Below are 23,088 nucleotides of genomic sequence, written 5' to 3'. Positions count from 1 at the left end.
AACTAAGGTCCAGAGAAGCCACTATAAGCCTTAGGTTTTGGCATGTGTGAAATGAGTATTAAGTCCCTGCTTCCCAGGGTTTCTTAAGGATAATACGGTGTAACACATATAAAACACTTCACAAACTACATAAATGCTATCGATTATGATGGTGGTAGAAAGATAGGAGGAGGAAGAAGAAGAAAAAGAAGAGATCTTGGGCTCCGCCTGGGTGCCCATTTATCTTGCAGAGAATGAGAGGTATCCTCTTTAATAAAACCTACAATTCTGGGTCTTCCCTTTTACTCTTCTCTCCTCCCCTCCCCATCCCTTCCCACCCTGCGGATCTCCTCCCTTGGCTCCTTCCCTCATGCCCTGGTGACCTTAGCCCTGCCACAAAGGGGAGGGATCATAGGAAGGAGAGAAAGGGCGGGAAAGGAGAAGATATAAGGGCGGAGACAGGACCTGTCCGTGGTCTGATCGAGGGCTGACCTAGCTCCGGAGGATGGCAGAGCTTCAGCTTACTCTCCTGCTGGTGGCCTGGGGGGCAACGGTTTCGGCAGTACCCTTGCCCCTGCCCTCATCACCTTCTCCCCTGGCTTACATGCTGAAGCTCTACCACGGTCACCAGCCCCGTGCCCACATCGTCCGAAGCCTGCAGACCCAGGGTAAGGACGGGTATCAACCTGGGTGGGGTACCTGGGTGGGGCTGACTAACCTTGGTGAGGGCTGGGTCCTGTGAGGGTTGTTTCAGTATTAGCGGGATTGCGATCTCCCAGGGTTTTTCGGGACTCTGGTATTACATGGGTTTCAGCATCCTTGGCATCTCTGGAAACAGGGGTGCCTATGTAAGGAGTGTAGGGTCCTAGGATCTGATGGAAGCCATAGGTGTCAGGTGGCATGGGGGGGAGGTGTCTCGAGGAGCCTGGGCATTTGGAGGTGTCTGTTTCAGGGATGTTCCACAAGTGGGGGTGTCCTGGAATTTGAGGGTATCTCAGTGTCAAGGATATCCCAGGGTTTAGAATGCCCCAGCATTAAGGGAGCTCAGGGATCTGGGAATGTTTTGTTAGGGATGGCTGGGTTTCTGTGAGGTCCTGGAGTCAGGAGTATCTCAGGCTTTGAGGGTGACCCTTCATCAAGGGTATTCCACAGTGGGGTGAGGTTGGTATCTCAGTGTCAGAGGTGCCCTGCGGTTGGGGCTATCCTAAGATTTGTGGTCAAAGTTCCCAGGGGGTGTTGCATGATTTTGGGAAGTCCCCTAATTGGGAATATCTGAGCATCACCAGGGGCTGGTGGGTGTCCAAAGTTTGGGGTGTCCAAGGTTTGGGATGCAGTATGGCAAGCTATGGGATCAGGGGTCAGGTCCTTACAGAAGAGGACACACCTAGGTTGCTTCCTGCCACGTCTGTTCCTGTGACGGTCACCCCCTCTCCACTGACAGGCACCCAGACTAAAGTGAGGGTAACAGGCAGGGATCAAGGAGTCAAGCCCCATCCCCAGCCCAGGGTCTTGTGAAGTTTTCTCAGCCCTAAGATCCCAATCCACATCCTGCCGCCGCTGGGGGCGGGGCGCTGCCCATTCCTAGTCCAAGGGTCCTTCATCCCCACTCTCCCCCCCTCCCCGGGGACTTCCTCCCCAATCCACATCCCCTAATCTGAAAGAGACCTCGACCTCCTGTCACTAGCCCCTGCCTGGCTCTTTGTAAGCGAGGCCTGGAAAGGGGGAGGGGGAGAAGGTGAGAAAAACCCTTTTCCTCTCCCCAGTCATTCTGCTCCCTGGGTCAAGGAACTCCAGCTACCGTCCCCAAAGGTCTTTTGTATTCGCCAACAAATACAAGGGAACAGACTGGCTTTCCCTTTGGGAAGCCTCTGGTCAGCTCTGAGCTAGTCCTGACCCAACCCACGAAGCCGACTGCCCCATCCGTAGCCACGGAACCTCAGCATTCCTCCTTGGCCAGCCCTTCTCCATAGACCCTCAGGAACTGGGAGAAGAGGGAAGGGAGGGTGGGAGCCCTTTTCTAACTCGCTGTTTGACCTTGGGGCAAGACATTCAGCCCCTCTGGGCCTCAAACTGCAAAACTAAAGAGTTGGATTGAACGGCATTTCTAAACGTACACACACACACCCCATATATATGTATATGTGCGTATATGTGTGTGTCTTCACACACACACACATGCACACAGCCAGAAAGCCCCTCAGCTTGGGAAGCAGAGAACTTGAGTGTGATGCTTATCATCCTGGTCCTCAGTTTCCTCATTTGTAAAACGTGGAGTTTGGACAAGTGGTCCCTTCCAGCTCCAGTGCAGATCTGTGACTCTATATCTACTTCTAGAGCCAACTCTGAATTAGCATTGGCTCCTAGTCAGTGAACAAACGTTAAGTGCCAGCTCAGCCACATGGCAGTGGGTGAGGGGTTAAGCAGAAGTCCCTTCCATGCCCTTCTCTCGGCCTGCCTCAGCTCTCTCCTTTGCAAATTTGCTTCCTTCCTTTGGAGAGGACTGGTGTGGATTACTGCACTGCTGTCATAGATGGATGGTCAGTTTTGCTTCATACTTTCCCTCTGTTACAAAGAAAGGCTTATTGGGTAGCGGTAGTGGTGGGGATATTTGGAAATAAATGATGTAAAAACAAAAGGCATCAATATCACTGAACGAGAGAGAGAGAGAGAGAGACAGACAGACAGACAGACAGTAGAGAGAGAAAGGAGAGAGGGGGAGAGAGAGAGAGAGAGAGAGAGAGAGAGAGAGAGAGAGAGAGAGAGAGACAGAGAGACAGAGAGACAGAGACAGAGAGAAAGAAAGAAAGAAAGAAAGAAAGAAAGAAAGAAAGAAAGAAAGAAAGAAAGAAAAAGAAAGAGAAAGAAAGGAAGGAAGAAAAAGAAACAGTATTCTAAGGTCACTCCCAGCTGACAGTCCGTGTTTCTTCCCCAAGCTAAGGTCTCTTCCAACAGTGATATTCTCTCTTTTAATGGCCTCTTAGAGCTATAAGATTGTGACTATCTAAGGTGACTAATTTAACTAATAATTTCTGTCACCACTTCAGAGAAGCTCCCCGGGCACTAAAACCATTAGCACCTGAAGGTGCTAATAAGGAGGGAATAGTGATTATGTGAAAGGACTCACAAGTTGGGGTGGTGACAGGATGGCGAGGAGCAGCAGCCATCCATGGGCAGAATGTTAGGAAGGGAATTCAAAGCTCAATTTCCCCAACCAATTTATCTCAGACCCTGAGCAGTTGCCTCACACTCTCCGGTCTGGGGCGGGGCTGCCTGTGTTTCTTCTGCAGAGGGGAAAGAGGACCCCAAGCAGTAGACGATGTTAATAGAAGGCAATGGGACCCAATTCCGACATGCCTCTCCATCCTGAGCCCAACCTAGGGGCAATGCCAGTGACCCGGATGCAAAGTCTTCCGAAGTATGAAATCCTAGCTATAACAACTTTCCCAGTTTTAAAAACAAAAAGGATTAGAGCAGATGACCATCAGAGGACCCCTTCCAGCTCTAACACCCTATGAATATAATCTGCATAATGGTTACTACGGGTACATAATGCTTGGCTTACAAAGGGCCCATCTGAGCCTCCCAACAATCCTAGGTGGTAAATGTCACTATTGCATTGTTGGTAGAGTTGTGAACTGATCCAACCATTGTGGAGAGCAATTTGGAGCTATGCTCAAGGGGCTATCGCTATCATGGGCCCCATTTTACAGATAAGGAACAGGAATCAGAGAGAGGCTATCACTTGTCCAGGGCCACACAGCTATGAAAGTCTGGGGCAGGATTGGAGGCCGTGTCTCCTATCTCACAGCTAATTCAGGGCTCTAAAACGACTCAGATTTCTCTAGCATTTTAAGCCTTGCAAATCTATGTCCTCAAAAGGTTGAGAGGCAGCACAGTACAGAGAGTCAAAGGACCTGAGTTCAAATGCTGTCCCAGTCACTTATTACCTATGGTACATATGGTGCCACAGGTACAGATGACCTACGTGATTAGGTGAATTCTTTCATCTTCCAGGTACAAATGCACCCACTTGTAAAATGAAGGTATTGGGTTAAACGGCTGATTACAGCTCTGAATCTAAGAACCTATGTAGGTAGAACAAGCACTATCATCTCTATTTTAAAAGGGAAGAAACTGAGGCAGAAAGGGCCTATGATTTGCCTAAAATGACACATTCAGTAGCAGAATCAAGATTCGAAACCAGAGTTTTCTCCCCCAGTGAGGGGGAGTCGGACCCCCAACCCCCCCACCACATACCACCACCTCTGGGCACACACTGGGACACTGTCCGAAGTGAACAAGGGGGTTTGGGAAGGAAGAGTGCACTGGCTGTGGACTGGCTGGTCAGTCTTGCTCCTCAAGCCAAACCTCTCACTCACTCCATTCCCTTGTCGATTGGCTTTTCTGCCTAGATGTGGCCATGGTGGGACAGCACTGGACCTTCGCCTTTGATTTCTCCTTCATGAACCAAGAGGAGGAGCTGGAAGGTGCTGAGCTCCGGCTCCAACTCTCCCCCCCAGCAGAGCCTCCAGTGGAAGCACCGATCCTGGTCGAGATCTTCCACCAGCCAAGGCACGAAGACGAGGGCGACACCGACGCCTGTCTAGAGCGCCGTCGGCTGGCTCTGTTCATAGTCACTGCCTCCCAGGTCACCTTCTCCTCCGACGGCATGGTCCTGGAGGTGACGGAGGCCCTCACCAAGGGGCTTAGGCCCCTGAGCAGCCCAGAGGAGATGCTGGTCTCAACCGTGAAAGAGACAGACGGACCCAGCAAAGAGTGCAAGCGCCGGCCCCCGGAATCTCCCGTCTCTGACGTGCAGCTGATGCTCCACTCCAAGGAACAGAGGCGCCATGGGAGCTCCACGCTGCTGTGGGAGGCGGAGAGCTCATGGAGGGCCAGAGAGGGCAGGATCTCACAGGAGAAAATCAAGAGGAACCCTCGACGCAGGAACGGGCTTGAAAACCGACAGTGCAGGAAAGTCAGGTTTCAAGTGGACTTTAACCAGATAGGCTGGGGCTCCTGGATCATCTACCCCAAGCAATACGAAGCCTATCGCTGTGAGGGAGAGTGTCCCAACCCCATGGAGGAGAGGTTTCAGCCGACCAACCACGCCTACATTCAGGTATGGCCCCAGAGTGTGTATGCGCATGTGCTCGCTGGTGTGTGCGTTCCTGCGGCCGAGCAAGGTGAGAGGGGTAAAAAAGCCCCGGTGGGGATCTGGCTGGGAGGCCACCGTTTGAGACCACATTAATTCCTCTTCCTTCTTAAATTGGGGGTTGTTCTGAATAGTTAATAGAGCTGATCAATGGCCACTAACCCTCTATATATCTAAATTATGGTGGAGAGAGAACAGAAAAAAGAGGCAAAGGAATGCTAGGAAAGATGGACAGAAGAAAAAGGATGAATATGGTTTTGCTTGTTTTTAGCCATTTTCAATCATGTCCGACTCTTTGCAAGTCCTTTCGGGGTTTTCTTCGTAAAGATACCGGAATGGTTTGCCATTTCCCTCTCCAGCTCATTTTACACATGAGGAACGGAGTTAGAAAGGGTTGAATGACTTGCCCAGGGTCACACAGCTAAGAAGTATCTACCAGATACTTACTAAAAGGATTTATTCTGTAAAACTTGGACTCAGTCAAAAGGCCAGCCCAAGCACCTAGCCCTGGTTCCAAGCACATCTGAAATTGTTTGAGATAAACAAGTCCCTTCCAGTTCTGACATACACTGAACCTACAAATAAAATTTAAGTTATTTCTAAAACACTGAAACCCAAAGTCCACGGGCTTTGAAAACTTACTAGGTCCTGCTATAGTCAGCATTCGGTGCCAACCCAAATGGGCCAACATATTGTTGAAATCTAGACTGTTGGCCCCTTCCTGCTCTAAGAAGAGGTGAACTCGTAGCTACTTTAATTAAAAATGCTCCTACCTTTACCTATTTCTGTACTTAGAAACCCCCCACTTTGGTTCTGTTTGGCCTAACGCAGTGATCAGTTGTACCTCCTCCCCACTGTGTCTTACATGGAGTGAGAACAATCCAATTCTGCCCTGCCCTGCCCTCCTTCTCTCCCTCTACAGAGTTTACTGAAGTTCTACCAGCCTCACCAAGTACCCTCTACATGCTGTGCTCCTGTGAAGACCAAGGCCCTCAGCATGTTGTATCTGGAGAATGGCAACGTCCTCCTGGATCATCACAAGGATATGATAGTGGAGGAGTGTGGGTGCCTCTGAACAGACCAAGAAGAAACATTAGATTTAAAGGTCAACTCAATTCAAACCCTCACTCTCTGCTGTTGGCAGGGTTCGGCTGAATTGCCAAAAGAGCCAGGGGAGAGGGAGTAACACAGAAAGGATTCAGTGCCCACCAGAGTTGAGGCAATGTGAATCTGGCTTGAGAGACAATTTCTGGAGAATGGAGAGTTTAAGCTCCGGCTGTGGGGCTCGCCCTGTTTCTTCTTCATAGAATGGGTCTGTTCTGCTCTCTGAGGCTGGTACCCCAGAAATGACGTTAGGGCAGGCAGGTGTGTGAGCAGGAGCTGGTCTCTGCTAATGAACTCTGTATGTCAATAAAACTATTGATCTTCTCCCATGTGGCTTTGGCATTTAAAGGGAAGGATAAGAATCTTCTCTAGGAAGTCTGGGAATAGAAGACTTTGGAAGAGGGAAGTCAGAGTCCTACCCTCATCTTCGCTGTGCTGGGGCTACTAGGGAAACACAATTCATATCTGTTCAAAGGTGACAGCGGAGGTATTTCTTCATGTATCCTTTAAGTTGGGTTCCCAAGTTTCTTAGCTGGTAAAGTCCAACAACCCTGGCCTGAGGGCCTGACAACCTCGCTTCAATTAGCTCTGCCACTCATTAGCCACAGACTTGGACCACTCATCTTCTCCCTATAGGCCTCAGTTTCCTCATCTGTAAAATGACAGGATTAGATGAAATTATTCCCAAGGCCCTTTCCAGTGCTATGGTCTAAAGCAGTGATGTTTACAATCCAGGGCTGGAAGGGACATCATGGACCAAGGAAAACAACCCCTCTCTTCATCTGTGGAAGGAGACAGGCCTAGAGAGGTGAATGATTTGCTAATAAATGGTAGAGTTAGGACTCTGCTGTCCAGCTAGAGTGAGCTGGGGATGCCACAGCAACTTGCCTTGTGAGTTTAAGATAACTTACATTTCCATGGTGCTTAAAGGTTTACGAACTGCTCTTTCCTCACATCCTTTGAGGTATGTACGTAGATCAAACATTATCTCCAGTTTACAGATGAAGAAACAGAGACTCAGAGGTGAAGGATAATATTGCCAGGAAGTGGTATAATCAGGAAACTGCCCCAAATTTCCTGACTTCCCAAGGCCATGTCCCTTTCCACTACATCAGGGTGATTTTATCAAGTGGGTCCTTTATCCTTTCCACTACTTGCCAGGAGAGATAGATGTGTGTTTGTAAAGCCAACTAGCCCTGGGTCCTGCCTGAACCTCTCCCCTAGGCCCACTACCAGGTCCCAATCGGTCTCGGTTTAGACCAAACTTCATGGCACTACAGCTGAACTCTCTCACGCAGGCACCATATGGCAGTGGCTCCCAACCCTTCCACACTAGATCCCCTCCTCACTGTCTTTTATCCACCCATGGAAGGGCAACTGCCCTTCTGGGGGATGACCAAGCTTCCACAAACCCTCTGCATGAGGTTCTAGGATCTCCAGAATAAACCTAGACGTCCCCCTGGGGTCTTCAAAAGGCTAGCTTACTTAATTAGGTGTTTGTGCCAGAAGGAATGGTCCAGAGGAGCAGCAGCCCTAGCTAACTAGGGCCTAGCAGGAGACTGGATTTGCATCTGTCTGGCTAGTTGTGAACTCAATACCCCCAGTCATCATCAGATCGAATCAGCCAGCCACCACCTGGGCTAGATGGAGATGGCAGCCAAGGCCAGAAAGGATTTTGCTTGTGATACCACTCAGCTCACAGGGCAGCCTTACTCTCTGCTTTGGCTTAGCTTGCAGTCATCTGGATTATCTCACAAATAATAGACCAAATTACACATTTACACTCAAATGAAATACGGGGCTGAGAAGTAATCCCACTGTAAAACTTTCACAACTCACAGGGCTCCAGAGAAGTACACAGTCCTAGAGAGGATAACTTAGCAGCTCTTATGTGGCTAGAACAGAGGAAGTTAAAGGCCACTCTACTTGGGGCCACACTGAGAAGTGCTGACAGCAGATCTACTCTTCCACGGAACTCAGAGCCTTGATGATAACACATACCTTCACAGCAAGCTGAGGATCTCAGCTGAAGGTGATCACACCACACAAAATGCCTGGCAGGCTATGTCCTGCTCTCGGGTGAGATGATCAGGCGGCTGGGGGTAGGACTCAAGGCACACTGGCCCATGTCAGGCTGGAGAGAATCACCGAAAACACCAAGCTTCCTCTTCCCAGCAAAGCTGCCCTTCTACGAGCCCCTACACCAGGCTCCTTCTCAAAGGATCTGTAATGGGCGGGGTTAGAGTCTGCCTCAAAGAGCCATCCTGTGTCTCACCTGAGCAACTAGAGGCTCAAAACGAAATCCTAGGCAAAAAGGGCTACTGGTCACAGAGCAAAGTCAAGACATTCTCTAGTAACTAGTAACTAGCAAGCCCTGGAGGCAATCAGCTGCAACCTGGGTTCCAAGTGCCACAGTGGGGCCAAGCAATATCGAAGAGTGCTTATTGGCAAGCCTACCACATGGGCATGGGGAGAAGGGTGAGAAATCGAGTGGGACCAAAAAGGGACACAGGAGAAGGGGCACCCAAGGTAAGCAGTGATACAATCCCATTCTGCACCAGGCCCACAGGTAATGCTACTCCTCTCCTAGACAGCTCCCACTGGCTGAGCAAACATTCCTTTGAGTATGATCTGCACTCTAAGGCTTGTAAACTGCAGCGAGGTAACAAGAGAGGACGTAATATGCTGAAGTACCATACAAATGTCTCAGCTGTCAAGCAAGGGTTCACTTCAGCCCCCAGGCTGGCAGCCCGGGAAGCACGGCAGACTTGGGGTCAAATCCCACCTTTACTGTGTGTTTCGGGACAAATTCACGTGACCTCCTCAAGCCTGTTTCTTCCTCTGTAAAAGAGAGGCAACAGAAGATGCCAAAGGTCCCTTTTCTGGCTCTCCAGCTATGGTGCAAGTTTCATAATATTTTCCACGGTGATTCTAAGGACACTTGATGCCCAACTCGATGAGGTAGGTAGTGCCAGAATTAGCCTTGTTTACAGATGAGGGGCAGAGGTTCTCAGAAGCAAAATAAATAGCCTTGTGGGAGGGCCAGATTCAAATCCAGGTCTCCAGACAACCTAGTCCAAAGCATCAAAATACCCCTCAGCTTGCCAAGCTGCACAGCCAGTGTTGGAGAAAAAGGTCTGACCACAGCTCCATCCACTACATTACCACGTCCCTGAACTAACTGTGCTGATCACCACTGAGAATTTTCAGAAATCAAGGTTATGCTTCAGACCTTTTTACTGGAAAAGGATTCTCTAAGCCCATGGCATCACTGGACTTACCTTCTCCGAAAAACTGAAAAATCCCACTGGCAAAGACCTCAATCCCAACACTACTGTCACTATGTACAGCAACAGTGAGCCCAGGGCTTAAGGAAGTTCCGGAGCGGTTATTTTGGAGCCCTCAACCAGGCAATGCCTATTACCAGACACGAAGGCTGTCACCAAGCATGCACTTGTGTGAAGGGCAGAGGGAAGTTTAGAGTCAGTCCTGAAGTCAGGAAGCGCTGACTTCTCAAAAAGGAGATGCAGTTTACATTTTACAAGGTGGTGTTCCTCACAACAATACTGCAGAACAGCTGCTGTGGTACTAGCCCCATTTTACAATTTACAACACTCAAAGGGATCTGCTCATTTGTGAGCTTACAGCTACTAAGTTTTGGGGCGATTCTTGAATCCAGGGCTCCTGACCCCAAAGGCTAGCGCTCTTTCTCCAATACTGGCCTGCCTCTCTTGAGCCACACGCCCACTTTAAGGGCTCCACTGATGCGTTCGTCTTGAGTGTCATGCTCAAAGAACGTTGTCGCCTTTCCCCAAACACCTTCCACATTCTAACAAAGGATCCCAAGATGCTAACAACTGACACAGTGTGAAGGGGAAAAAAAAACAATCCAAAGCCAAGTTTTTAGTCAAGATCTTTATTGATCTAACTAACAGAAACCATTGGTGAGAGTCTTCCTATGTTTCCAAATACCTGTTGGTTTTGAAAAACAATTAAAATAAAAACCAAAGCAAAAACAAAAGAAAAAACCCACAAAACACCCATGGAATTATACAGAAGTGCCTAAAGGCCCTGGCTGGCAGCCTCTGATTTCCATCCAGAATGATAATGGAAAGGAAGGGAGTGGGAAAGAAGAGTGGGTAAGGAGGTGGCCAGGGGCAGGGGAGGTGGTCTCAGCACAATTTCTGACTAGCCACAGCTTTTTCATTCAGAATGGCACTGAAAAGAAAGGGTTAAGAGAACAAGGGATCAACGTGGACTGGGCAAGGGGAATGAGCATTTTCTTTATAAAAGATTATTAAAAAGAAGCTTAAAATGGACACCCAACATGCAAGTGTCCTTTGGGTTCTTCAAGACACCTTCAAGGCCTACCTCACCTCCCTCAGGAAGAGGGCGGCTTCACCAAGGTAGAAAATAGATGGATTCCATCTTGAGGTGAAAGAAAGGCACTGGACCACCAATGCCCGGTGATACTAGCACAGACATGGGGAAGTTAGTAAGTGAGATGGACCATTCATCCTCCTCATCTAATCTGATCTCTAGCCTATATATAGAATGGGGCTTGTCCCATAGTTTCAAGTAAATTACCCTTGGCACAGGTGGGTTTGTTTTGTTTTTAAGATCAGGACTAAAGAGTAGGGAAGGAATGTGGGGGCTAGAATGGGCATGCCACACTTGCTTGATTCATGAAGTCTTACAAGCCTGGGATATTAAGTAACTTCAGTTTCAAGAACCAATACTCTCTAACACTGAAGAGGAGACTTCCCTTTCAAGAACCCCATTTGGACAGATGATTATCAAGCTTCCAAGCATCTCTCCACCTGCTCCAATCATTAGACAGGGAGTAGAGTAAGAGTTTAAACGCCTTAGGGAACTTGTTTCATCTCAGTCACATTCCCCAAAGCCACCTGTTTTCCATTCTGGCATCCCAGACATAAGATGCAGTCTGCCGGGTCTGCAGCATTTAAGGAAAGGAAAGCGCAGCAAGATTAACATGAGAACCAAAGACCTTTCCTGTATCTGAGCTTTAACAAAAGGGATCAACTTCCAGGACCAGCCCATAGGAAGCAGTTCATATTCCCCAGAGGGATAAATGGGAAAATAAATATGTACCAACCAAATCCTTATAGTTTTTTGGGGAAAAAAATCCAATTTTGACTTGGCCTCCAGTCTAATGTCAAAAAAACTTCAATTTCGAAATAAAAACCATGAGCAAAACAGTGACAAGACTTAGGTCCCTGGGAACTGGGGCCCGCCTTTTCTTGGCTCCAAGCCCATCTTCATTTAGGGAAAATGAAAAGCTACAAGTTATAGGGATGGTCAAAGCCCCTCAAAGTCCAGAATCCAAACAGATTCCTAAGAATGAAGCCCTCATTTCAAATGAATCCCTTCTACCTCCTCTATAAATGTGATTGGGTTACGCAGATTAATAAAGAGCCCGCCAACTGTCCACAGACCTATGGTCCAGAGAAGTGCAAAGTGGGGAAAGCTCTGAACCAGGGAGAAGAGAGCAGGGGAAGGGCTCTGCTTTACTCTGTGGAAAGATTGCCAAAGGTAGGGGAAGCTCTCATTCCAACTCTGCACTGGGGGGTAAGACACTGCCCTCTGCTGGCCAATACCGGCAACAGGAGACAGACTTCTCTCCTTGCAAGGTGCGGCCCTACGCTACCATTTCTGTGGTTAAGAGCACAAGGCAAAATGCCAACAAAGGGTTTAAGAATAAGGAACCCCAAAGCAACCGCTCTAACAGTTGAGTATCCAACTAGGGAAGAAAAGAGGTGGAACTTGAGAAAGGATTCCCATCTAAATAGTCACAAAGACACCAATACCTGAAGCACCTGGGAACTTAAAATGAGTGGAACTCTTTGCACAGAAATAAGCAGACATTCAATAAATAAATATCTGATTGGATGAATGGCCAACCGACGACTCTGGATGACAGAAACCAGGTGACTCTGCAGCAGCCATGGCTTCAATCACCAAAGTAAACGCTGATTCAGCACAACTGCAATGCTGGGGACACAGAGGGGACTTAAGCCCAGGCCCAACGAAAGGACCCTCTTTCAAAGCGCCGATACAACAGTAAGGGGCCGCTAGGCACAATGGATTTGACACCATTAAAGGGCAGAAGATGCCAGATTACTGACGATGAAGAAGTGAAGAAAAGGAATAATCAGAAATCATGGAACACCTGCTCAAGCTCTTCAGTCATTAGATAAATGCTGACACTCAAACATATAAAAGACTGCATTTTTTAATGCAGGAACCTCTAACACCTATGGGGGGGAAAACGTCTGCTGAGAAAAGCAAGTACTTTAGAGAGTTCAACCTAGGCAAAGAGGCTGGTCTCACTTTAAAAACACACATCTATCAAAACAATGTCAGTGTCTTCACTGAAAAACCAGGGTAAGGTGGAAGCGGTCTTCAGGTCTAGCCAAGTACTTTGGGCCTCTCCTCTCTTCTCAGCTGATAGAGCTTTATGCCCCAAATGCTACCCTGTTTCAATCTACATCCTAGCAGGGTCCTTCCTCTACCTCTGCTCATTCTAATTTCTGATATTCCTGCCTGGACTTGGCAAACCAAACGATCTTCTATGTTTCTGACCTGGCTTCTTGTTTGCCATGTCTGCTCGTGCTCAGATCCTGACCTCTGTTAATCACATCACGTCTCCCCACTGGGGTCACTGCTTCATGATTCTGGTTTGACCCTGCACTGCTCCCTCAATCCAATTAGTCCTACTGCAGCTCCTCGTCCCTTGACCTGGCACTCCTGAGTCATGGTCAGAGATCCAGAACCGAACCGGACGTTAGAGACATCTGGTCTAGCTCCTTCTTTCACAGACAAGGAAACTGAGGCCAAGAGAAGTGAAGCGACTTTCTAAAGGTCAAGAGAAGACTTTAATCTAGTCATCAGAAATGAAAACCTGGCATTTGGGATAATGAGGAGAAAAACGTTAGCCTCTATGACTAGGATTGGGCCAAAAAGGTCTGGGATCGCTGAGGGTCAGGTAGAAATACAGACCTGCCTCCTACTTAGAGGGGTGGCCCCCTCTTACTCACCCACGCATTCATTCAACATGTTCAACACCAGTCAGTCCATGGGGAAGAGACTCAGTTCCAAGACTTCAGAACTCTCTTCCCTCCTGGTTTGGCTTTTGGAAGAGTCAATCACGTTCAGCAGCAATAAATCATAAATAAGTAAGCTCATTGATTTAAATCTTAATTTCATTCTTTATGGGATGAAAAAAAAAAAACCAAGGTGTTCGGCAACAGATCCCTGGAAGGGCCATTTCACTAAATCCCAGTAGTCTTCAGCATCTGGATCATCTACTCAATGAATGAGAACATTAAAATTACATTCTGGATCCAGTGAAGCAGATCTGGAAGGAATTTGATTCTTGACCCTGAAGATGTTGCTGCCAGAACTGGCAAGGAGAAGACCACAGCAAGAAAGATGGGTTGTCTCAGAGGCACAGAAAGGAAAATGCAAATTAAGGGTCATCTAGACCAAAAGGGCCCTCTCCCTGCATGTTTCTTAAACACTGCCTTAAGAACACACACTCAAGGAACGTCCAGGAAGAGAATCAGCCCATAGCATCCCAACACCCCTCCCCTCCCAACACAGACACACACAGACACACAGACACAAACACACAGACATACACACTCACTCTCACTCTCTCTCTCTCTCTCTCTCTCTCTCTCTCTCTCTCTCTCTCTCTCTCAGAATACTGATCTTCTTGGCTGCAGTTAGGTATTCAAGTTGGTGTCCTGGCTTTGTTTAATTAAAAACAGTTAATGACAGGGAGATCAGAAAACCTCTTGGGATCAGCATCAGAAGAGCACTTCTTACAACTTTACATGGCTTTGGGGAGACTTTCCGTCTCAGAGGTGAGGGTGAGAGGGTTTAAAAGAGGGAAGGGGATTTGGCTGCAATCTTCCCCTCAAGAGAAAACAAATTACTACAATGACTCATTGTTTCAAAATTGAGTTTCTAATCCATATTTTTTGTTCAATGAAGTTATCACATTTTCCCATGTTAACAACGAAGCTCAAACCCATCAAGAGATTCACTGCCTGGTAGTAGACCACTTTATGCCAATTTCTGAATTGGACCAAGCTCTCTCTTGCACCAGCGATCCCAGCAGGGCCTGCTATGCATGCAATTTAAAGTTTTTTAAGAACATGGAAAGCCACACTTCGTAAGAGTTTAATTAGAAATAACTCAGGGATAGAATTTTTTTTTTTGGTATGGCTACTTTTCTCATCCCCAAATTTTTACACGCAAACATTCCCTAAACACTAAAGATGTAGCTTATTCCTGAGAAACACTCTGTTCCTTTAACTATTCACATTTTGTAGTAGAAACCGAATCAAGTTCCTAAGAAATTCTTCTGCCTCATGTGAAAACATATTCACCATCAGGGTCTTTTCACAGCTCAGAACAAAAACAAACAGCTTTTTAGAAAGCTGCACAGGCTGGTGACTTTCACCCAGATGCTAAGGAGCCACCAGCAACTCAATCACACAAGCCAAGTCCTGTGGAAGGATGGGCAGGGACAGCAACAGGTAGTAATCAGAGATCCAAAGGGGAACCAACTGTTTGTTTAGAGCCAATGAAGAAAAGAAAGAGGGAAAGATGAAGAAGGCTTTAGCACAAGACAGAACGGTCTGGTTATACAGAATTACCCACTACAAAACCCTAAACATGCACACACAGTCATGGGGAAAAGAACAAAACTATACCTCAAAAGTATTGGGGAGGAAGAGTAAGATTCAAATAGGTTTCATCAAAAGGCTTAAGACAAGCATCGAAATCTACATCGGAATCCGCCCTGCGATTATGGATCTGTTGCATGACTCACCTGAGGGGCTGGACTGAACACTCAGACCAAATATGCTAGGGCAAGGAAACTGATTTTTTACGTTACTATATTTAGCAGGGTCATCGATGTGACAGAAGCAGGAGTCAACCTAGAAGGCCATCTAGATCACTGTTTACTGACCCTATTAATTTATTACTATTTTGAAGACGATATGGAGAAGTACCAAGACAGCCCAGTGGCACAGTATCCCTCACAGCATGGATACGGAGTTCATCAACTCGGTGGGGATGACACTGCTGGCCTGGGTAAGTTCCTTGAGGCAAGTAATCTAAGTCCCCTACTACAACAAGCAGTTCCACAAGGGGAATTAAATGGAGGAAGAATTGGTCCTTTCATTTCATTCTGTAGTCTCTTCCTCCCAAAACTGGCAGTAGGGGAACGAGGCTGCATTGAAAAGGTCTTATGCCAAATCCGGGTTCACTCCAAACAAGGCCTACCAGAGTTCCCACAAACCAGTGTCTCAATTGCTACTACGCAAATTATCTTCACAATAACGCAGCAAAGTTTTCTTCTCGAGTTTGTTACCATACACCAAGGACTCCATCAACCGACTAGGCACGATGCGTCAGACTCAATCATTGCCACGTCAGCAGCCCAAGCACGCTTTGCCGGATGACTCATTGTAAAAACTGTTCTGGGTCAGGTCCTGCCCATACAAAGCCTGAAGCTGAGCTTCACCCCTTGGCCTGAGGCAGGAGTCTTCAAAGTGGACTTGATAGTCTTAGACGTGCAGTAAAGGAGATCTCAAAACATAGGATTTATGCCCCCTATGCTAGACTCGAATCTCATGGGGGGTTAATCAGTTGGAACAATTGTCAGTTATTGCAAATAGGTGTTACTTCTGCTCACAGAAGCACACTTATAAGGGTGAACCTTGATGAGAGGTACCAAGCCCTTCGAGAATCAGCCCATGAGGCTGAAAGCAGGCCAAGAAACGTTAGAAGTTAAAAGCCTTGGGCTAGAGAAAGAAGAAGAGATCTTTGCGGAGTTCCATCAGCAGAAGAATGCAATTAGTAAAAATCAACAAGAGGAGGTAGTGAAGGCTAAGCAAGAATTCCTCAAGTAACTCAAACTGCAGTTAGCCCCAAGACTGACAGGAGAACAAGAAAAAAGTCCATCTCTGCCCCAGCAAAACACTGACTTACTTAGAGACAGAATACTCTGTCCCAAACTAGAACTCCAATTACTAAAGCCTTCAAGTGCCAAGACATTTGACCCCGAAGTGACTTCTATCAAATTATACCATCCACAGATATTCATTCTCTTACCCCCATACCCCTTGAAAGCCAATTCACCCTCCAAGCAACAGGCAATGAGGAAGGAACTTCCCTGAGTCCAGCCAGTCTTGATGAATATATCAGAGAAGGCTCCTCTCAGCCAGCAGACATTCCAGAAGGTCAGGCCAACCCTGCAGACCATGAGTTCGAAGCGGACACTGATCTCCCCAAGGCGCTCTGCCCTTCAAGGCTCCTCGTGAGCCCAGAAACGCACATATCACCCAACAAGGTCACTCCCCAGAGCCTCAGCTCTCTCAAGAGCCAAGGAGCCATGGCCGTATCAAACTAGAATCAATAATAGAAACCCCAAGCTACACAGAGGCACTTCGTCAGTACAATGAGACTGGGAAATCTCTACATCTAACCCCCTTCAATGGTAACCTCTTGGGATTCCGGACATGCTTCTCTCAAAAGAACTCTGGATGGAAGTTTACCTAGCCCAAGGTGACCTCCCAGCAGGTTATGTCCCAACTGCCAATAGGCCTGTATCAGGGACAGAATTATCAAATAACCTTCACTATAAAGCTCTTATGGAAGGTATCCAGAGTATTCAATTAAGAAAAAAAAAGTATTAAATGAGGCATGAGAACAGCAAGCCTCTTCCACAGAAACGTTTCACCTTCCTGACACTGGAAAATGTTTAATGAAAAAGTTGCTGTCCAGAATTTGACTGAAAACGTTTCTAGAAAATAAGTCTGTAGTCATCTTAAAAATAAAGGTTCACTCCTAAGCTAGGAGTGTCAGATGTTATCAGATACTGACTCAGATCAAGTAAGGTACCTCTGACGTCAGGCTGCAAAACAGACTGGCAGAGAAACGAGAAAATACAGGGAAACAACAGGGTACAGTGGGAAGGCTGGGAGAGAAAGACAGCAAGGGTGAAACTAAGCCCATGTTTATCTCCAATTCTACATTAGTCAGCCACAGAGGGCAGAACTATGCCAGGAGAAAGTCTGGGTCAGTTCTCACATCAGTCTCAAACTCTACTCCCCACTCATTCGTAGAACAGGAGACTGAAACCAGGGCAACAGAGAGGATGGAAAGCTTGTTTGCCAACCTGAGACAGAAGTTGACTATTGAGACTAGGTCTCCAAATGCATCCCAAGCCAACTGGGAAGAGGTCATTTTTCAAGTTTAAATCTAAAATCAAAGAAGGAGCAACAACGTAAACCATCCACAAAGCAGATGCCAATGCTGACCCTTTACCTTGGTGCAGACCTGCTCTGGGTGCTGATGGAGTCACTGAGACATTTGAGAAAAACAAGGGAAATTAGTTTCTGCAAACAGGAATTTCAAGGGAGAGGAATAAGAGAGGAGGCACAGTAGCTGTGTACTAATGGCTCCCTCTAATACAAAGTTTAAAAAAGTTTCGTTCAAACGGGTAGGTAAAGGGAAAGGATAGCGGGTTGGGGGTGTGTCCTGCACAGAGGACATACCTCCCCAAAGGAAAGAAGGTAGAGGGAAGGGACGGGGGCTAGGCAATGGAGCATTAGAGGACAGGAAGTCAGAACCCAGGTTTCAGAGAAGCATTTGAGAGCGAGCTCCTGCCTTGAGGGGCACCCAAGGTCAAGGTAACTAGCAACTCATTTCCCCTCCTACCCTTGACAGCTCTGAAAGTCAAAATGCAAGCAACCTGCCTTCTGACTATTCATAAATGAAATACACAAGGGACAGAAGGCCAAAGGGGAAGGAAAATGGATGATGTTGAATCCAACAGACCTACATCTATCTCCCTCCCCAGCTCTGTAATAGCTGGTAACTGACATCTAGCTTGGGACGGAAGGGAGCTCTCCACCTTGACGGAAAGATGACCAGGAGAGTGAAGGTTCAGCTCCCTTCCTCTGCAGGCTTTTGCCTGTTCAGGAATATTCAAGGGGCCTTGATTCAGTCAGACTGGGCTAAGGGAAACTGGAGCAGAGGAGAGAAGTCAACGAACGGGAGCTAGTCTTCTGATCCTTTGGCACCTGCAGGATGAGGCAGGGACTGCAATGGAGGATGCTGCTACTGCCTCTTCTGTCTTTTCAGTTCTCAATCCTATTGGTCAATTCAGGTACACGCAGGTATCGGAGCTGCTGCTTCTCCTGTCATCTGGAGACTGATCAGATGTCCATCTCAAACTGAGCATCATCCCCTGGTTCAGAACAAACCGAAAATGAAACACTCTCTACTAGGTACACACTGGAATCAGATGCTTCTCTGTCCCCTCAAGGGCAATGAAACATCTACTTCAAATCAAGCATCAGATCTTTGTTCAGAACTAACAAACTACAAATGAAGGCTGGAAGAGCTGAATAAGAAGAAGGGAAGGAAATATAAGACATGCTGCTTTCTGGTCTTCCCTAATATGATCCTTGTCAGCTTTCACCTGCCCTTCGTGACTCAGCATCTTGCTATAAAACCAGCTGACTTAGGCTCCTCAAATCTTTACCACCGCCCTTGGCCCCCAGCCCAAAACCATTCTGCTTTGCTTTGGGTGAAGTTCTGATCAAGAGGTTGCTCTACAAGATGGGTCAGATAACATCTTATCTCAAAAAACAGACCAGAAGCCAACTTCTCCCACAGTGAGGAGTACCAGTCCAAAACTTTCCTTGTTCACAGGTTGGGAAAAGAGGCAGGCTCCCAGGGAGTGCTGAGACATCTATCATGTCAACAAGCTCCTCCAAAGGCTCTGAACACTGGCTCTGCTGAGAATTCTAACTCTGTCAATCAACAACTGATTTAGAACCTTGAGACAGAATGCTGGCTCAAGTCAGGGGACGCCAGCTTTAAGGACAGCCAATTCTGCCACCCCAGGGACAGAGTTTATTTATTTTTAAACTAGAAAAAGAATGAATTTAAAATCAGTCTATCTGGAAAAACTAAAACTCACATTCCCTTCCCTAAGACTTGGAGAGCCAGCTCTCTGACGCTGCTATTTCATCAGCATGGGTCTTGTCTCCCCTAATGAGGACACGATTCCTCTGTCGCTTGGCTGGAAAACTCCTCTCCTGGCAGCCAATGTGGTGATGACCCCCTCCAAACTGAGATCATCTGACATAACATGACAGATTCACCATCTGTCCTGTGCCCTGCCCACACTGCCGGTCTAGCACGGTGGCACCTACCAGAGATCCCTGTCAAATGCCCACACAGGTCTTCAAGAGCTCAGGGACACCTCTCTATCACAAGGAAGCATCAGAGGATGACATCAGGGCAAGAAAAGGGGCTACACTTCTTAAGAAGGGAAGTTTCCCACCAACCCGAAGACATGAAAGGGGCTTCAGTGAGTTCTGAGGCACTTGCAAACCTTCCAAATGTGGTCAAGACAATGTCTTTACAGCTGACCATTCCCTTCTCTCCATGTTGCCCCCTTTTCTTTCTACTACTGGGTTTGACTTTGGGCTAAGAACTTCAAGAGCAGAAAAAACCTTCAAGATCATTTCCAAAAATCTGACAGAGGGGCAGCTAAGTGGCACAGTGGATAGAGTACCGGCCCTGGATTCAGGAGGATGTGAGTTCCAATTTGGCCTCAGACACATAACACTTACTAGCTGTGTGACCCTGGGCAAGTTGCTTAACCCCAAATGCCTCACCAAAAAAAAAAATCAAAGTCTGATAGAAATACAGCCAAATCTTTATTTAAAGAACAAATTTTACTCTACTGCTGCCTAACGTTTAACTGCACTCTCACCCCATCAGTCTCCCAACTATTCCCCAATCTTTTCTCTTACCTACAGCAGATTTCCTGTCGTGATTGTTCAGATTGTTCACTTCCACTTTGGGGTCTTCAATCAAGGTGCCAGGACTGGTGACTCCTGGAATATTAGGGAGGTGGCACGGTGGAGTTTGAGCCATGGGAGAATTTCGACGATCCAACAGGAATTTTCGGTCATAGATGATTCGGGTTCCTAAGAAACAAGAGAGTTGGGTAGGGGATGGGTAAATTAAAGCAAAATGTGTGTTTATCAGCATCTTGCTATAGCAGAGGATACGAACAAACACAACCCAAAAGGAAGGAGGGAACATCAGGCCGAGCTGTTCAAATCAGAGACATGGAATACAGAGCTGTGCCCACAGCTCATCCTCAAGCTTCCATGCCTCACTGTCTGCAAGGGAACAGAGGGCCTGCAAGAGAACAAAGAAAATAGCTTGGCCATGGCAAACTTGAAAGGATAGGTATCTAACCTAATATTAGGACAACTTGATAGAAAAAATCAAACACTATTAAAAATAAAACAGCTAACTTAAGAGGGTTGTAAAGATTTTGTAATTCTCAAGGACAATAAAGATAAAATCTATCAAGAGTGTAAGCAAAGTTTGGTTCAGCCACCAAATGAGAGACAGCACAACCGCAAAGTACACAGGAAGTTGGAAACTGCGGACTCCAAAAGGCAAGAATAAAAACCAGAAACCAAAATCCAAACTACACCAATGATCACAAGATCACAGATTTGGAGCAAGAAAGGAGCCTAAAGGGCATTCAAGTCAAACCCATTTATTTAAAGATGAAGAAACTGAGGTTGAGACAAGTTAAGTGACCTGCCCACAGCCACAGGGCCAGTAAGCAGTATCTAATTCAGGTTTTCCTTTTGAAAGGCACAACACTATTAACTGTACCACCCAGGTGCCTATACTAATTCAAGTAATCTGGAACTGAAATGATCCAACACAAATCACATCAATGCCATAATTCTATTTTTAAATAAATGCTAGTGAATTAATTCTTGTTTAGATTTTTTAAAAATCGCATGTATCTACCATAGCCAATTGGCAGGATGTTCAGACAATACAGGGGAAGCGGAGCGGATAATGGATGATAGAGCCAAATGAGGATAGTCATTGGTAGGTTAATGACCTTTTTTGGATCCTATCAACAACAAAGTTCTTGAGAATGGTAAAAGGTAAGTCTCATTAATACAAAGGAATCCCCAAAGCCTAGCTCCTACTTCGAGTGAGGCACATTACTTTCATACCCAAATCCCTACACTGAGACCTGAGCAGAAGGATGGACCCGCTAAAGAAGGATGTTATAGGCTGAAAAGAGAAACATGGAATTCTAGACCCAAAGATGCCCTACAGGTTCAAAGTACTGTTTATTACAAATCTTTAAAGCTTTCAAATGAGAACATTCCTGCAATGTACTCTTCTGGGCCAGGTGATCTGAATCCATCAAGGACAGGTGGGTGATTGATCTCTTACTCTCTCCTTACTTATCCTGGGTAACATGCCCATGTTAGTCATTTTTGTCTTCTCATCTTCAGTGTAAAGGTTATTCTCTTTAGCAGAGAAAACTAAAAGAGAACAAGCCTCGTGCAGCTCAAGCGATAGTCCTGGGGGCTTCTGGGCGCCTCCTTTTCTCCAGAGAGTTCAGAAGCCCTTTGGGCTGTCTGGCCCTGGCTGCCCTCCCCAGCCTCAGCTAAAGCTGCACAAGAGTGTTCACAGGGCCATGCCACACTCTTATCCATCTTCTGAATAGTTCTTTTAAAAATCTAAGTCGGCTGCTGAGTTCCTTGTTCATTTACATTGGTTTTCCTCACTTCCTTCACTGGAATTGTTTCCCCTCGTGCCTTTAGAATTTCATTCCTGAGCATCTTCCATCCCTCCTGAGTTGACTTCTCCTGAAGCACCTTATTGAATGGGATTCCACCTTTTCTCTGAACCCCTTGAAATCTGCTTTCCCAAAAGCTAAGGTACATGTTAGACTGTGCCCCTATTTCCTCTCCTCTATCACAAACTCTATAAAGAAGTGGTCACTTCTTGGGGCAGCTAGGTGGCGCAGTGGATAGAGCACTGGCCCTGGATTCAGGAGGACCTGAGTTCAAATCTGACCTCTGACACATAACACTTACTAGCTGTGTGACCCTGGGCAAGTCACTTAACCCCACTGCCTAGCCAAAAAAAAGTGGTCATTTCTCTCCCACGTTCCTACCAAATTCACCCCAGAAATCAGTTCCTTCTAGGGAGAATCAGACACACAATAGAATTTGCTTTTGCTGATTTCTCCACTAAGGGAAGACAAAAATCACTTTGGTGGCTGAACGGAGGATGCTTTGGAGTGGAGATCTGAGGCATGCAGGCCCAATAACACCAGGCTACCGCAATAGTCCCTGTGGGAGATGACGAGAGGGGTCACTAAAAGGGTGGCAGCATCAGAGCAGAAAAGGGGGCATATTCAAGAGGTGTTGGAAAGGTCAGATTGACAGACCTTGGCAACAGCTTGGACATGGGAGGGGAGGGGAGGGGAAGTGAGAGACAGTGAGGAGTACAGGATGACTCCTAGGTTGTGAGCCTGAGGGACTGGAAAAATAGTGTTGCCTCTACAGTACACGGGGAAGATAGAGAGTGAACGGTTTAGAGGGAAAGACAGAGTCCCACTTCGAACATACTGAATTTAAGATGTCTGCTGGACATCCAGCTGGAGATGTCTGAAAGGCAGCTAAAGACGGGAGACTGAAGGTCAGTGGAGAGTTTAGGGCAAGATAGGTAGACTTAAGAATCACCAGCATAAAGACAGTAATTAAATCCATGGGATCTGATGAGATCAAATGAAGTAGTAGTATAAAGGGAGAAGAGAAGAGGACCCCAACAGAACTCTGACCTAGCCCGCTGCTACCTATCCAGTCTTCAGTGCAATGACACTGGCCTCCTGGCTGTTCCATGAACAAGACACTCCATCTCTCAGCTCTGGGCATTTTCTCTGGCTGTCTTCC

General features: G+C 46.9%; 2 protein-coding genes across 5 annotated transcripts in view; one reads left to right on the top strand and one right to left on the bottom strand.

Moving 5' to 3' along the window:
* The window catches only part of EIF4EBP2 (eukaryotic translation initiation factor 4E binding protein 2), a 64,199-nt gene that overhangs the window by 25,725 nt on the left and 15,386 nt on the right, over positions 1-23,088 (bottom strand). For 3 of the 4 annotated variants that reach the window (XR_013485157.1, XR_013485158.1, XR_013485159.1), the window contains exon 2: positions 20,110-20,286. Coding sequence is in view for 1 of the 4 variants with exons in the window: in XM_020975194.2 (XP_020830853.1) it covers positions 18,499-18,530; positions 20,110-20,286 (209 nt within the window). In the remaining 3 variants the exon portion in view is untranslated. Of the gene's footprint in view, positions 1-10,134; positions 18,531-20,109; positions 20,287-23,088 lie in introns of those variants that run through there. The other variant, XM_020975194.2, reaches the window with a different exon arrangement.
* On the top strand, positions 485-6,209 carry NODAL (nodal growth differentiation factor). The gene is made up of 3 exons (XM_020975195.2): positions 485-647; positions 4,392-5,101; positions 6,057-6,209. Exons 1-3 carry the CDS (start codon positions 485-487, stop codon positions 6,207-6,209), a joined length of 1,026 nt encoding a protein of 341 aa, XP_020830854.1.

The sequence above is a fragment of the Phascolarctos cinereus genome, unplaced genomic scaffold, assembly GCF_003287225.1.
Source record: "Phascolarctos cinereus isolate Bilbo 61053 unplaced genomic scaffold, phaCin_HiC Scaffold_3;HRSCAF=262, whole genome shotgun sequence".
NCBI classification, from domain to species: Eukaryota; Metazoa; Chordata; class Mammalia; order Diprotodontia; family Phascolarctidae; genus Phascolarctos; species Phascolarctos cinereus.
This window is presented reverse-complemented; position numbering and strand designations above follow the sequence as displayed.